The sequence below is a fragment of the Xiphophorus couchianus genome, chromosome 12, assembly GCF_001444195.1.
Source record: "Xiphophorus couchianus chromosome 12, X_couchianus-1.0, whole genome shotgun sequence".
Taxonomy (NCBI): Eukaryota; Metazoa; Chordata; class Actinopteri; order Cyprinodontiformes; family Poeciliidae; genus Xiphophorus; species Xiphophorus couchianus.
The window spans coordinates 8,264,362-8,281,154 of record NC_040239.1 but is presented as its reverse complement, the minus strand read 5'-3'; the positions used below and the strand labels follow the sequence as shown (position 1 = coordinate 8,281,154).

General features: G+C 37.5%; 2 protein-coding genes across 7 annotated transcripts in view; one reads left to right on the top strand and one right to left on the bottom strand.

The window, feature by feature from the left end:
• The first annotated feature begins 151 nt into the window (after positions 1–151).
• On the top strand, positions 152–8,651 carry naaladl1 (N-acetylated alpha-linked acidic dipeptidase like 1). Of its 2 annotated transcripts, XM_028032796.1 has the most exons (20): positions 152–345; positions 583–755; positions 884–1,005; positions 2,148–2,267; positions 3,210–3,402; positions 3,562–3,655; positions 3,741–3,845; positions 4,357–4,442; positions 4,526–4,645; positions 4,732–4,817; positions 5,017–5,080; positions 5,399–5,466; positions 5,583–5,674; positions 5,886–5,979; positions 6,888–6,969; positions 7,136–7,309; positions 7,521–7,608; positions 7,695–7,787; positions 8,053–8,258; positions 8,303–8,651. In XM_028032796.1, exons 1-19 carry the CDS (start codon positions 152–154, stop codon positions 8,228–8,230), a joined length of 2,226 nt encoding a protein of 741 aa, XP_027888597.1. In that variant the 3' UTR covers positions 8,231–8,258; positions 8,303–8,651. The 2 variants fall into 2 exon arrangements, with proteins under 2 accessions (XP_027888597.1, XP_027888596.1); XM_028032795.1 differs by having other exon boundaries at positions 8,053–8,651.
• Positions 8,652–10,939: 2,288 nt separating this feature from the next.
• atosb (atos homolog b) overlaps positions 10,940–16,793 on the bottom strand; it is a 31,045-nt gene continuing 25,191 nt past the window's right edge. For all 5 annotated transcript variants that reach the window (XM_028033969.1, XM_028033966.1, XM_028033967.1 and 2 more), the window contains 7 exons: positions 15,238–16,577; positions 13,774–13,832; positions 13,310–13,403; positions 13,039–13,197; positions 12,399–12,467; positions 12,104–12,309; positions 10,940–11,924 (listed from right to left, as the gene is read on the bottom strand). In XM_028033969.1, the coding sequence (XP_027889770.1) occupies positions 11,771–11,924; positions 12,104–12,309; positions 12,399–12,467; positions 13,039–13,197; positions 13,310–13,403; positions 13,774–13,832; positions 15,238–16,416 (1,920 nt within the window). In that variant the 5' untranslated portion in view covers positions 16,417–16,577 and the 3' untranslated portion in view covers positions 10,940–11,770. The remainder of the gene's footprint in view (positions 11,925–12,103; positions 12,310–12,398; positions 12,468–13,038; positions 13,198–13,309; positions 13,404–13,773; positions 13,833–15,237; positions 16,578–16,793) is intronic.

Here is a 16,793-nt window from a genome sequence, read left to right as displayed (position 1 = left end):
CCTTATGAAAGGTGGCTCTAGCAGCAACATGCATGTTGTACAGAGACATAAAAGGTGACAAAACTGGATTTATCAGCTGCGCTCAGAGCCAAAAAAAACATCACTTTGGGAACTTTTCTAGTAGATCCAAAGAGGACTTAAACTGTGGAAGATGTTAAAGGAGGCACTGATTGGGACTCTGTGTGGGGCTGTCGTATTGACTATTGGTATCCTAATCGGTCACTTTGGTATCCAAAAGAATTCTGCACCATCCTGGGTGAATGATGTGGCGAAGGACGTGGACGAGGCCCTCATCCAGCAGTTCTTGTCTGAGGTGGAGACGTTTCAACTTCAGGAGAACCTTAGGTAATATGATTCTTTAATTCTCTAAATTACTTTTTGGTGTCATTTCTTTTATATGCCATTACAAAAGGCATTACACAGCAAACAATTAAACATTAAAGCTGAAAGAAGCACTGCAGTCCAAATTGAAAAAAAAAGTTTGATACGTTTGGGGTCAGTCAAGATATTATCACATGTGCCTAGCTTTTTAAGACAAATTTGATCAACTCAGCCTTTCCTTATCCACATGTTTCTATGCAGGGAATTGACAAAAGTGCCTCATATGGCCACATCACCTGGGGATGAGGAGACGGTGAAGTATGTGCTAAAAAGATGGCAAGATCCAGAAACTGGTCTGGATGAAGCCTGGAGACAGGAATATGAGATTTACCTTTCATTTCCCAATCCCACAAACCCCAACAAAGTCACTGTTGGTGAGTGAAACAGTGACACAGTGTCCATCCTCTGTGAACATTTCTCTTGTCTGGCTTGTGATTTAGGTTTTATTTGGTACTTTGCCATGTGTTTCACAATACAGATGATTGTAATGTGTTTATTTCAGTAAACTCCTTGGATTCTGTGCTATTTACTGTGAGAGAAAGGGAAGTGAACTACACTGCTGATCAGAATGATCCTCAGGTGGTTCAGCCGTTTGCTGCATACTCTCCGGCAGGACACGCAAAGGTAAAAAGACCTGAAGATTAATGCAATGTCTAATATTTACTACAAATTAAAAGTATTTATTTATTATTTTCATCACCAAAAGAATTAAGAATGCACCCTGCAAGTAAAAAAGAAACAATTCCATGTAATCAATGCTGATTAAGACTACTCTGGACATAATAACCATGCAAAAATTTAATAGGTAGCCACATATTCACATTTATAGTAAAATAATCACTGTAAAAGTAACTTACCAAAATAGTGAAACTTACATGATGTTTATAACTTTGACTGGAAACAGATTAAAATCTGACCTGTCAAAAGCGTGAAGACGTCTAACATTTTCTGACTTCATATCGGTATATCTTTTTAAGAATATTATCAGAACAGAGCATGTCTTTATATGCTCAACATCTGATTTCTTTTGTTAGTTTATAAGGTTTCAAGTTCATCCTTTAACTTCTTTTACCATTGCTCTTATCATAAACTAGATAAGGACTATGGATAAAAGCAGCATCTGTCACTGAATCATAAGATCACTGCTAAATGCTGGTTATGTAGATTGTCCTTTTAATAAAAATTATTAAAAAAGATTAATGCCTAAAAGCTCTTTTCCCCCTCAATTTAGTAATGGTATGTTTTTTTATGCCTTTGTGTTTTGGACTATTTAGGCAGAAGATTCTCTAAAGCACATTCACTGATGTGATTGTTTAATTATAAAATGCGTAAATTCCATATTCCCAGACATAAATCTGCAAATGGACATAGTAGGTTATGTACCAAGATGGATTAAATCAAAACACATAATTATTGTGTTATGTGTTTAGTTCATGTGGACATAAACTAATGACTCCGCATAATGTGAGGAGAGCAAAGAGAAAAAAAAGGTAGATGTTGCTTAATTATTTACAGTTTGCTCGTCATACTGTGTTACAATTGTTGTTTTATTGGAACCACAAACGTACATATTGCAGCAGATAAGCATCTTCAAGGCCAAAAAGATTTTTGAAATCTCTAGTTACAACTCATTATAAAGATAGGGAGATTGAGCCAAGAGATTATCTGTAATGACTCAGTAATTAGAGCATTTCTGCAAAACTATTTGGGTCCAACTTGTATGACTGACCGGCACATTTGGCTGATTAATTTTTTTATGTCTTTAGGGGAAACTGGTTTTCGCCAATCAGGGAAAACCAAGTGACTTTCAACATCTGAACGGGACCATTGACCTAAGAGGAACCATCGCAATCACCAGATATGGTGGAGAAGGGAGAGGACGAAAGGTCAGTTTTACTTGTTAGTGGAATTCATTTATTGTTTTTGTTTTGTTTAGTTTTTTTCACATTACAGAGAAATAATGTCCCTATAAAAGTTAGTAGAAATTTGCTTGGCAAGTTTCAACCCCCCTTAAGTTCCCATCATCAGTCCATTAACAAAACACATGGAAAGGTGCTGAAGAAACTGACTTAATCCTCAGTTTATCCATGCAATAGATAAACCTTCCATGAAGCATGGTGAAAAAAACGTATCCCCACGACATGATACTGCTACTGCCATGTTTCACCGTGGAAATGATGTGTTCAGGGTAATGTCAGTTTTGCGTTACATATGTTCTTGTTTCCATTGTTTTTGGTGCATTACTAGCTATCTAAAAATATCTGATAATCTGTAATACACAATGTAGGGTAACATAAAAACATGTCAGAACTTATTTTTTTTAGTGTTCAGAATGATGTGCAGTTAGTTGTTCACCAAATCTAACATTTCTTGCAGATCAAAGTTTAGTTTCAGTCTTACCTGGCTAGAGCACCTTCTTCTGAATACTGCAGAGTTAAAATTGGACTTCATATTGTTTTCTTTCAAAAATGGCCCTCTTGTTTTCTTCAATAGAAGGCAGATTTTCTGACTGCGTGACTAGTTAATGTTGTCCCAAGGAAGGATTTTTCATTTGGAACTGTGGATCTTTGCAGCCCCTCCAAAGTTACCATTCTTCACTGTTTCTCTAATTAAGGCCACCCAATAAATTATGTTGAGGTTTGTTGTTATGTGACAAAAGTTGGTAAATGTTCCAGGCGTGTATGTACTTTTTGCCAATCTTAAATTAATGCATACTTAACTTAAGTATGCATTAAGTAAATACATACTTTAATTACCTGCATTTAAGTATGCAGGTAATTTGAACAAAATTCAGTTGCTCACCAGATGTTGTGGTGTGTTTGATGCAGGCTATCAATGCAGCAGCCTATGGTGTTGTTGGGTTGCTGGTGTACACAGACCCTCTTGACATGAATGATGGCCTCATGTCCGACACCAATGAGACGTACCCACACTCCTGGTATCTGCCACCCACTGGTGTGGAAAGAGGTGCCTATAGCAGAGACTTTGGTGATTTACTCACACCGTATTTGGCTGCCAAAGGTAAAACTATTTATTATTATTTATTTATTTATTTTAAGTGGCTTCGTTAAAAGGAAGATTTGGTTTTGCCATCGCGTCAAACTCTCTGCCACAACATAAAAATCTGTAACTCTCATTTGCGCTCTCAATAATGAATTTATTTATTTTTTTAATCTCCAGAGGACACCTACAGAATCCCACCTGAAGATATTACTGGGATCCCTCCCATTCCAACACAACCGATTGGATTTCAGGATGCAAGGACACTAATTTGGTCTGTGGAAATTCGCTTGTGGAATAGTTAGGGCTCAAATAGAGTCATAGTAACATTTTTTTTTATATTATTTTGATTGTTTCAGTGCATTGGCAGGAGAGGCAGCTCCAAAGGACTGGCAGGGAGGACTCGACTGTATCTACAACTTAGGTGGTCCAGGGTTTAAACCTACATCTCCCTTCAACAACAGGTTGTCAGCATTTCACAAGACACTGAAATGATTAGCAACTCACTACAAAAACAAAAATTATTATAATTATTTTTTGATCAAATAAATTAGAAATTAATTTATCTTGTGCATAACACATAATATTGAGTATTATTGCAGTTTAATAATGTGATGCTTACTCACTCCCATAAGTAACCGCATTAAGATAAGGAGATTGCAACCAAAGTGTGAAGCAGACAAAACAGATTAAGCTGTTGGGAAATGATTGGAGTGGAAAGAAGAGTTTATCACTGGTTCCACTTGCAACTAAAGTGTCTCTTGGATAATTGGACTGAATGTGAACAGCACATACACTTAAATTCAATGAAAAAATTCTCCCAGTCTACCAATCAAGCTTAAAGTGCTGTGAAACCTTAATTTACACTCAAGAAACCCGTTAATGATTTGAGCTTCGAGTCGAGGCACAATCCTGTTGGAAGTAGCTATTTTAAGATGAGTAAACTGTTAACATTAATCTGTGTCTATGGTATAGTGATGTAAAACTGGACATCTATAATGAAGAAAAGATTGTAAACTCCTCCAATGTGATGGGAGTTATCAGAGGAAGTGTTGAGCCAGGTGAGACTAGCAACTTAACACAAATCTGTCTGATGTTTTCATTGCATATTTTTTTTGTAACCATTTTACGCGTACGTCCACAGACAGGTATGTGATCTATGGGAATCACAGGGACAGCTGGGTACATGGTGCCATCGACCCAAGCAGCGGAACGGCAGTCATGCTGGAAATTACCAGAGTGCTGGGAAGAATGGTCAAACAGGGTGAGAAGAATTATTTAGCAGAGAAGAGAAATGGCCGTCTAACGATTTTGATTGATAACTATAATTTCTGAGCCTCTTTGTGACAGGGAAATGGAGACCAAGGAGGTCCATTATCTTTGGCAGTTGGGGCGCTGAAGAGTTTGGTCTTATTGGGTCTGCTGAGTACACAGAGGTAAAGTCTGTCCCAAAAATAAGTAAAGCAAGAAAAAATATGGTCTTGACTTTCTCAATGGAGTAACAAAAAGTACTTGAATGAGACAAATAAGTTTTGTCTTGTGGTATATTTTAAAGTAAGGAATATAATTTTGCATTACTAATTGCAAAATTTGTTCAATGAGATAAAGAGAAATCTTATCTATTTTTTTGTGCAGGAATACTTCACCAAACTCAGTGAGCGTACTGTTGGTTACATAAATGTGGACATTTCTGTTTTTGGTAAGAAGTTGTACTTTTTAGATTAAACTGTTTCAAAATATTATAACAAAACAAAATTATAATTTCTTGCCCATAGTCTTTTATCATTACACACTCACATACAACATTCTCATTTAGTGCACCAACACCTGAAGGATTTTAAAAATTTCCTCTTTCGGGGGATTGGCAGAATTTAACTTAGTTGTTCTGTTTGCATAGATAAATTTAAACGTGTACCATGTTTTGTTTTGTTTTTTTAGTTCTTATAGGAATCTTGCTGTGAATTGGAGTTTCAGTGAAATACCAGTCTTGTTCATTCATGTAGATTTGTTTCTGCAGCAAATGCCACACTAAGTGCGTCAGCAATGCCATCAATGCAAAGTGTCATCTTCAGAGCTGCGAAACAGGTTAGCTTTTCAAATCATATCTTTTCAGGTGTTTATTAAAAGTACTCAGATTTGGATAAAACTAATTTGCACTCATATTTAAGAATGTTTGATTTTGAAGTATATCTTCTCTTCAGGTCAATGCTCCTGGATTTGATTCCACATCTGTGTATGACAACTGGATTCGTTACACTAACAGAACCAGCCCGACCCATGGAATCATTCCAAGGTACAGACTTGAATTGTATTAAAACATATAACTGTATCCACTTTTTTTCTAAACCCTCCATAAGTTCCAGTGGGGTGAAAACACAATCGGTCTCACAAAAATCTGTTTGCAAATGGAAGAGGCAAAGTCAGAAGTTATTTTCCAAAATTCAAATAACATTTAATCATACATGTATTAAGTGAAAGCTGATTTGTGCTTCTTCTTTCCACAGGGTGGGATATTTGACTGGAGCAGGGAGTGATTATGCTGCCTTTGTCCATTACCTGGGAATTACTTCCATAGATATGTCTTACACATATGACAGGGTAAGAAAATACATTTTCTTTATATATGATTTCAAGGGGAATGAGGATCTTTGTATTTATTTATTTATTTGAGTTTTTCAGTGAGAAATGCCTCTGCTGAATGCAGAGGGGCAGCAGACAGATGGATAAATGTTAGAACAAAATTTCAAGAAGAATCCAAATTTCAATAAATTACCAATTTAAAACAAAAATGTGAAAACAACATGTAATGAAAAAAGTATGTTCATAAGTACCATATGTGTAACTGATTGCTTTCTGATTTGGAAAATGGAAATTTATCTGTCACAATACAAAACAATATGAAAGGAGTAAATAAATATTTTACTGCTTTTAATTACATTACGTAAACAATGGCATATTGAAAACTGCTTATACTCATCACAATAATCAATGGAAAAATCTCAATTGGAACTATAGCAATAAAATTCTCTTATAATTGCTGACATCTTACATATTTCCACTGGTGTTTGGAGGATTTACCTTTGGTGAAAAGCTCCTGGTCTTTGGGGTTGAAAGGCCTCTTTGCCATCACCCTAATTTTAATCTCCCAACACAGAGTCTCTATGAAATTCTTGTCATTCTTAAGGTTAATGTTTATACCAGTCAGTAGAGATATGTTTGTGAACTTAAAACGCCTCTAAACCTACATGGACTAGTGATAAGAATAATTGTTCATGACATTTACATAAAACACAAAAATACATGTACAAAAAAAAATCCTATGACAAGCAACACTATTTGGTAAGTAAGAACTTAAAGAGAAAACATAATGGCAGCAATAATAAATCTGAAATGGTAAATGGCAGGGATGAGTTTTTGATTCCAGTAAAATGTAATATTTAGAAAATATTACAACCTTATATTTGTCTGTCACCTGCATATTTCAGCATTTATTCTTCCTTATATAGAGTAAAACAAATGCTCGGATTTACCCTGCCTACCACACAGCATGCGACACTTTCGACTATGCATCAAGGTTCATTGATCCTGGTGAGTCTTGCAATGTCTTTCACTTTAATGCAAAATTATTGCGTTTATACTTTTTTTTATGATGGTGAAATAGTTCTTTCCATTAATTCTACTGTCAGGTTCAATAAATAAGAAAAGCTATTACATTTCCTCTTTTTTTCAAATCCCAAACCTGCTCCTCTTGTAGGATTTGTCGCTCACCAAGCTGTTGGCAGGACTGCAGGAAACATCCTCATCCGATTGGCTGACAGTCTGTTGTTGCCTTTTAACTGCAAGGACTATGCTGAGAGTCTGGAGGATTACCTGAACACAGCAGTGAACTTATACCAAAAAGATCTCATAGCTAAAAGTATCTCAATGGGTAAGTAAGTAATACAGTAAACAGGGAAATAACCTGCAGGAATATTTAGTTTTCTCCTCATCTGTCAAATTTCCACAATGGCATCAATACCAGATTATTCATTTTGTGCTGCGTAGGAACTATGGATCACGTCCTAAATTAGGCATTCAGTTCATAATAAAGCCAGAAAGCTCTTCTGCAAATCACTGAAGTGATTTGTGCTTCATTTCAGAACCTCTTAGTAAAGCTGTGGCCAACTTCCGCAAAGAAGCAGAACAGCTGGACAAAGTCATCCAGAGCTCAGACCTGGCAAATGAAACGTAGGGGCATGCTCATGCAGATATGTCAGTATGATGCCAAAACCATTTTAGTCTGCATCGCTGTCCATCTCTCTCTTTTTTTTCAGCCCGCTAAAGGTCAGAAAGATCAATGATCAGCTCATGTTGATGGACCGAGCCTTCTTGAATCCTCTGGCCTTCCCAAATGAATATGGATTCAGGTAAGGCAAATATGCTTCATTTGCATAGTGCCTTGCATTAAACTAGCATTTGGGTGATGCAAATTAAACATCTGTTTCTCTAACAAGTTGTTTCATATGTTTCATAAATGCTGCATAATGATAGGTAGCAAAGGTGGTTCAGAAGGGTGGTACTGATACCTTTTTACTTCTCATTTTTCATCAAACATTATTTTCAGGAGATGCGAGGTTTCATTAACGTTCCACTTCTTTGGGATTTTGTACTCCTTGTTTCAATATTCCACAGGCATGTAATCTGGGCTTCAAGCAGCTCTGGCAAACCAACCTTCCCAGGAATCGCAGATGCCTTTGCTCAAGCCAATTCATCACATTTGGCCAGCGACTGGAAAAAGGTGCACTACCACCTGTCAGTAGTGGCCCAAGCCATCGATGGGGCTGCCAACATGTTGAAAGAAGTTATATAGGCAAACTTCTCTATATAGAATTTATATAGAGAACTCTATATATAACTTCTATATAGAGAAGTTCTATAAACTGCAATGCTCTGTGACTATCTATTTATGAATAATACTACATTCAGAAATTTTAAAATTAGTGTAGAAGGGTCATGTAGAGACACATGTGATGTAACTATTCAAAGTTATGCAAATGAACATGTCGTTTTTCCCTTTTAAATGCTCTTTTTTTCAATGGTGTGTATTTCAAGACTATCCTCTGTCAGCATGTTGTGCCTTAATCAGCTGTTGTGTTTTAGACAAAGGAAGGCTGTCAGCCTCCCTGAAATTAATCAAATCATTAAAGGGACGTGAAACATAAACATAACATATTCATAAAACAAATTAAAGAATTTCTTTGTTTTTAATAAAAATTCAATTAAACTTCCCACATTTGTTGCATTTGATTTTTCAAGGAGGTAAAGTTTTCTTCTGCTTTTGAATCAGCTTGTGTTGATAGTTGCAATTCTTAATGTTTTATTAATGGAAAGGCACCAATGTTCTGGCTGAGATCTACCAAGAGGCCATGTTGGATTCTGAAATCAGACTTACTAAGAATGACTGACATTTCCAGTTGGAATTCAAACTTTTTGGATCTTCTACATGTCTGTTTCACATTTGGATATCTCAACTTGTGAATGATAATGGAATATAGGTATAATAGTGCTGGAATAGTGCATTCATGAAAAGAATGCATCTCACTAAATATTTGTATTAATGGGATTTGCTTTGGCCAGCTGAAAAAAACTAGGCCAACATGAGAAGCTGTAATACTACTACATCCCACCAGGGGGCAGAAAATGCTTTAAGACTATGTAATAGAGTAACAAGAGAAAGTAAGGTAAAACAGTGGCCTCTTCTATCCTGGTCAAAGTTTACTCTGCTGAACAAACTCAAGTGAATCATCTGAGCTGCAGTAGAAACACTGGTTTGCAAACAGCTGTGTTTCCATTTGGAAATAAACTTTTTAGTTTAAATTCATTCCACTGCAGAGATGAAAACACCTATACTGCATATAAAAAGCCATATTCTGTGGACTATTTTATAATCAATAATACCTGGTGTTATGTAAATCCTTAAGAGCCACATTTCATTAATCTGAACTGTTATGATTAAAAATAGAGCTATGGTGTCAGAAGGAAAGCCACATGTCCAACATCATGTCATTTTTAGAAGGTTACAAATCATTATCTCATTTGCCAAAGATAGAAACCCTTTCTCACAGGTTCAGGAACTGAGCCTGTTCTTTCATCCTGGTTGAGAGTATTTCAGTAAAGGATGACTTTTAGTGGGAGATATATCTCTGTATTGGGCCAATACACAAACCACCATGATCCTTTCCCTCAGCAACTCTGATTAAATAATTTGTATAGTCCATGGATCCTTTTTAGCCAATGGGGAGGGAAAGCAACTGTAGCTCCTTTCAGAGTTGTAAATGCTGCCAAGAAATCTCCTGTATTCTACTGGACATTATGTCTGTTGATTTATATGATTGCTTATATATGGACTGTACGGAGAATCTGATACTCTGGGGTTTGCACCAGTAATACTCTACTTAAGCAAAATGGTGATATCAAATAAAACACTGAAATAACATTTTAAAAGGGCTCAAGCTAATACATGAGCAGTTTCTGTTGAATATTTTTACATTTTGGGATTAAAATTCACATATTTTATGTTAATTTATGGAGATCAAGGTAAAAAAAATAAAAAATCTATCTGTGCAAACATTTAAAACTGACCAAACAATTAAGTTGTAAAATTGTGAAATCAAATTTCATACATTTCCAAGCTTAATCATAAAACCTGCAAAAGTTAAATGTATATTTGGGAGTAAAATGTAAATGACTGGATGCATTTATAAAAATAAATCTCTAAATTACTTCACACTGTTAATGTAGGATCGCCAGAATCAAATTTTGACAATGACTCTCAATCATGCAGAAAAAGAAAAACACATAAACAGAAATATGGGTTTTACACACCAGTCTCAGAGTTTATTATTTTAAATATACATAGACTTTCCCCTCCATGTTACATACCCCCCTTTTCATTCTCAACCTCCCTCCCCTCTCCCGCTCTCTCAATTCTTTGTCATCTTTTACCCCTCCAACAAAAAGCTTCTCCAGGCTGTAAAACACGCTCTACTTTGTGCAGCATATTGCTCGTTAAGACATATTTGAAAACATAAATTATAAATACTACAGCTTGTCTTTTTTTTTTTTTTTCAGTTTGAGAATGTTTATATAACAGATTTTTCTTCAGAAATCAGTAATGAAAAACTGAAAGACAATTTGATTAGTTTAAAAATACAGCATTCTAAATTGAAATACTAGTACTTATTTCTTCTTTTGTGGTCAAAAATGAATGAGAGCACCTTTTAATTTGGTTTGATTTCCTTTTCCTATTTGAAATATAAAGACACAACATCTTTGCCCACAAGTTACGATTTATGTTTTCTGTTTGTTTTTTCATTCACTGAGTTCTGATGAAAATATCCACTTATCAAAACATCCCAAGACCACTTCCCCTCATTATTTGCGCTAACATCCAGATGTTCTCAACACAATCTAGAAAGTAAAAGAAAACAACACAATGTCCCTCAGTCTGGCTACATATGAGAAATGGAATCCATATTTTTAATGACGGCGAGTACACAGTGGTCTGTACCTTGACAGGTTAAACAGCAAAGAGTTGTTGTTATTTTTTTTTTTTTTCAAAAGAAATCCTGAGTTTGAACAAATTAAGCTAATGTTTTTAAAAAAAATCAATTTAAACCTCGATCAAAGTGAGTCATTTCTATTACAGCTCATGCCTTTAATAGTGTTTGTCTCTCTCCCATCTGACCTCATCAAAGAGGTGTAAAAGTGCGTCAAATCAAACAGATACAGATGTGTTAATCATTGAGGGCTTTTTTATTTTATTCCAATCTAAAGTTGCAGAGCTACGATTGTTGGTCCAATGATGCAGCCGACGTTGCAGGCAGAGTGAAGGACAGAGTGAAACGGCACTAAAGAAAAATTCAGGTTTTTAAGTCACAAGGCATGCATGTTAACACTTAACTCAGAGAGTTGCCACCAAAAGTGTTTAGTCTGTGATATGCATCAGTCTGTTTTGGTGTGTGTGTCAGAATCTGTGCATTTCTGTCGTTCAACAGACAAAGGCATTGAAAAAAATCCTGCTTTTGTTTTTTTGCTTGCTCATCAGTCCCTATGCTGAACTCCAATATTTTAAATATTTTCAAGTGACCAGACTACGTGGAGAACTGCCATGTTGATTTGGGTGACATTTTCAAACTGTCTCTCAATCTACAGTGAAGGAATACTGCAGGAAATAAAAAATGGGTGATTTTTCCAAAGAGCAACACTGTGTGTCAGTGTGCCTGCGGAGCATTTTATCCAGATCTCATCAAGTTTTGTATCCATCATTCTTGCAGTCAGTCATTTTTAAGGAAACAACGAAGGGACTTTGTTTTTAAATCAGGGAAGCCTCAAAAAGTCAGGACAGGGGTCACATACGGGGAGAGTATTTGGGGTTTCTTGGCACCTCGGTGAAAGATTTCAGCTCATACGGGATCCCTGTATCCACTTCGATGGATTTACGGGAAAATAGCAGCCGGATATCATTGTGCAAGTAAATTTTTCCAGATTTGGAGCTCTGGAATCTAAAAAAGAAAGAACAAAAGCAGGTAAGTCAAATATATTTTTTAAAAAGCACTGCAAAAGCCTGCCAATATTCCTTTTTAACATTTGATTGTACAATGCATCTCTAGAATAAGTTGTAGGTCAGTGAGCAGAATATGAAGGTGTAATAGTAACAAAACAAAGAGAAGTTCAATCATGCCTGAGATGTATCAAGTAGCAAAGAATTCTCTTCCTGTCGAGCGCTCCGCCACCTGGAGACACCTCATCTTTCCCCTCTGTGCCTTCCTCCACTGGCACCAGGAAGATACGGTGTCGCAGGAAGGTCATGTGATTGACTGGCATGTCTCCAAAGTTGTACGTCACCAGGAACATCTTCACCACAGTTTTATTGGGATTAAATAAGGTCTGAGGAGATGCACATAAAAATGTTTAGAAGATAAATGCAGAAGCTATGCAGAATGAGCCTACTTTATTTTCTTTGAGGATAAACTCACCACTTGAATGGTCCCTGCTTTGGGTATGCTGTATCCTTTCTTTCCAAGAGGCTCGAGTGATATCACACCCTGATGGAGAGCAGCAAATATTTACAACTCAAAAATACAAAAAAACAACAACAACCGATAATTAAAAACTCCTTTTTTATTTTAGTGGCTTCAGATATCCATAATCATATCAGAATAACCAGAGTTCGTAAGGTTACATTTAATTTCCTCATTTAAGGGCCATTCTATTAAATAAATAATACACCCCAAATTTCTAACCATGCTAATCACTAATGCAAGGCGTTTAAAAGATGTTATAATGTGTACTACATAATTATTTTATCTTGGTTTTATATTTAATATTTTTTTTTATAGAGAAATCAAAATCCACCACAATTGGCGCCAGCAGGAAAAGGTTTAACAAAAAACCCGAGATCGGAGATAAGTCATGAAATTCTGATTGGTGCATCTCTAATTCTTAGCTAAAAATAGGCATATGAAAGCATAAACAAAATATATTTATCCCAGTACAAAAACCCAACTCAGCAACCACAATACCACCCTACAGTGGTTTAGGTAGCTGTTCAAATCTCTGGTTTTAGAGAGGATACAGTTTGAAAAGGTAAACAACCACAAATGAACACAGACTGACCAGGAAGGGTGAGGGAGCACTGTGCTCTGAGATGTCATAGTACGTAACCTGCACAGGCAGCGTGACATGCTGCGGGCAGTAGGAGCCGCTGGCTCCAATCTCTGCTGTGAATCCTTCAATCTGCCCAGATGGGGAGAATCTGCCCTTCAATATGGACTCCTGCCACACAAGCAAAAGGAGAAAATTGTTTTAGTCATTAAACTCTTTAAGTGAGTAATTTTACTGGTAAAAAAAATTAAAATTGTTAAAAATAAGTTTTAAACTTGAGTACCTCAAAGTTGCCCAGCAGCGATCTACTGATGGAAGATGAGGACCAACGTGTGGCCCGGCCGGTGTCGGTCTGCCTGCCGCTGCGCAGCTGCCGGCTGGATATGGCCACAAACACACCCAAAAACACCAGTGGTTAGTGACTGAGATCACAATAATCTTGCCTTAACCAATATGTCACACTGTTGCGAGTGTGTCTGCAAACTAAAGTCCAGACAACAAACCCTTTAATTTAGAAAAAGAGAAAGCATACTTTAAACACCCACACCTGTCCCCTGTGTTGATTTGACTAAAATCTGAGAACCATCACAAAATCATACATTTACTTCCACTATGACATAGAAACTATTATTTTGCATCCCTAGCAAAATATTAAGTTTAATAGCCTCATCTTGTTTCTGTACCCTGTGTACTTTCTTGTTGATAAATGTTGTAATTAGAGGTCTACAGAAATGATAGATGACTCACCTTTTTAAGCGCAACCCAGTCTTTAGTCGTCTCCCTGATCTGGTGCAGCCTACGGCAGTCTGGAGAAAACAAACAAACCAAAAAACCACTTTTAATCTAATATCTTAATTTGTTACTTCACTAGCATGCTCTGTAATTAAAATGAAATTCTAAATCGTATCAGATGCTCCAATCAGTACCAATAAACAAACTCTTCCTGTTATCCTTTGGTAGATATGTGCGGTTGTGTGTTTCAGTTTGGGTTTTTTTTCTTTTTTTACTTACTGAGCTCTGACTATTAGACGCAATAACTTTTTCCATTTCCAGGCCTGCGTTCACAGTAAGGGCCACCCATTGGTCAGATGACTCATCACCAGCAAAACTCACGCAACCTCCAGCTAATTTTTCACTCATAGTCAAGTTCCTCCTAATTTATCCACCTTTAAAGCCTTTGTTAGCTTTTTGGCTCATCTTCACATACAACTAAATGTACATTAGGCATTATTTAATTATCCTGTATATACCTTTTATTTAGGGAAACATCAGCTTTTTAAATTTTTCCATCACTGTTCTTAATTTATTGTGCTTTACAACACTATGTAGCATGTATTTTCCTCCCTTTTAAATTTGTTTTAGTTATATATATAGTCCTCCCCTTTTCTTTCCTTCCTCATATGCTCTACAGTTGCTAAAAATTGACCAGAGAACCCTGTTAGCACTCTCCCCATCAGAACTGACTGCATTAGCTCTTTCTAGCCTTCCTGAGTTAAAAAAAATGTCGAGTTCACTTCCAGAAAGATTTTAAGCAAAATGCACCTATACGTGTGGGTGTGTGTGTATGCTCATGCATCAGCATGAGGGACACCCCACACTAATGTTTGGGAACAATAGCCCTTCCCTCAATGGGTTTCATTCTGGAGCTGCTCTGCTCTGTTCCAGCATGCAGTGATAATAAGCCAGTGTTACTTCATGCTTTAAAAGTTTTAGTTGTTCTCATAGTTTCTGTTTTGTTTTCATTGATGCTCCATTAGTTTTCCCTGAGTTAATGGGGTCTACACACAATTCATACCAAGTTGTTGTAATTTCTTCTAAACAAACCACTGTTGACCCTAACCACAGAACATTATTTCTCTTGTTAGCCAAGTGTGCTAATTAAATGAGAAATCAAATGATCATAAAATTCTTCATATTTCTTCTATGATTTAATTGCATAAATTGTTTTCTAAAGACTTTGTCTTTAAATACTTCACCATAATCCCTCCATTAGTTGTTGAAAGTGCCAAATAGGGTATAATACAAACAAAAAAATTGAAAACTGGACTTCAGGTGTGGTTAGTTACATCAGAAGCCAACCAAAAATCACAGTTATAAACAGAAAAGAGCTGGGGTAAAGAGTCATTATAAAAATGTCCTTTCCTCTGTTCATTCTTGTATTAGTTGAATAGAAACATAAAATGTGGAGATAGTGTGTATGTGAGTGCTAACCTTAGGATGGTCTCGTGTAGAGGGCAGCAGGTGGTTCCAGTAGGGAGCAGCTTTAGCATCAGTGCTACGACATGAAGTTACTCCTGAAGTTAGCAAAGACAGTCTGCTTCTTTTAGATGTAGAGGGCCCTTCATCTTCAGAGCACGAGTCTGCTGTGTCACTTGGGGAAAGCAGTCTCTTTTTGGCTGGCCAGTGGCCTCCAGAGAATAAACGGTGACCGTTACTGCTTGGAGTTTTCTCCCAGGAAGCCAGGCCATTTGACGACGTGGCCTGTTGGGTGGCACTTCTCTCAGGTGGAGAGGATTCAAGGCCAATGTCCCATTCAGTAGCTTCCCCTGGTTCCTGCATCTCTGTGTGGTGTGGAGGGGAGAAAGGGCCAGGAGGGCTTGTGGGGCTGGCAGGATTAGGAGTTTCATATGTGGATAGTTCATATAAGAGGGGGCTAAGCTGTCCTCCAGATGAGCCATTACTACAACCATCATGTCCAGGGCTACCTAACAAATGGGTTGATGTGCGGTTGCCATTAGCCGTTTCTGTCCTTGCTAAGCTTCCGTTGGAGTGTCCCTGGTCACAGATATGCCCATGTGGGTCGCACATTGGGGGCGACTTCGGGGATAGTGGCGCAAATGCGTCAGGGATGGGTCTATCATGATTGTGCTGAGCCGGTCGCCGGGAGGGAGTTTGGCTTGGGGAGAGCGGTGGTGACCTAGGTGACAGTCCACCTTCAGAGTCTCTATGCTCCAAATGCATGCAAGAGAATGGAGAAACAGGCCCGCCAGGCCCAGTTATAGAGCCATTCCCATTAGCTTGAGCTGGGGTGGACCCACATAACACACCACCCTCAATCACCTCATTGTCTGATGTGTCCTCCAGGTAGGAGCGCTTATGAGTCAGCTGAGGCTCTTCTAACACTCTTTTATAACCCGCTCGACATGGTCTTTGTTGGGCATCAGTATGTGATCCAGTGGAGGCTGAAAATCCTCCCATCTGAGAGAAAATAGAGAGCTGGTAAACCTTTTGGAGTCGCAACTCTTCTTGGTCAAAGCGCCTGGGACCCTCGGCTCTAACGCCAGGATCTAGTCCCACCATTGGGGATGCAGTTGGAGGCAGGTCCCCCTCCTGTGCTGGAAGCTCTAGTTGAGCCTTTTTCTGGGCCAACTCCACGTGAATGTGCCGCATGGTACTGCTGCTGCAAGTCTTGACTTTCAACAACAAGATCAAATAGATCCTCACAAATACGAGGAGGCAGACCCAGATGTCCCACAGGAAAGGTGACGGCCTTTAAGTATGACTAGGAGGACATCAAAGTGTGTGAAACAAGACGATGAGCCACACACAACCTGAGAGGAACAAAATGTTGCATTAGTATGTAGTTTATGAAAGCAATACTAGCAAACAGTGAAAGTGGGACAAAACATAAATGCGAGTCCCATATAGATGAGAACCAAATTGGCTGCTAACTTTAATCTGCCCATTCTATAGTTTGATATACCATAGCTGTGGAAAATTTAAAAAGCTGTTTTTTTAAACAATCAACAAACACATTATGTTACATG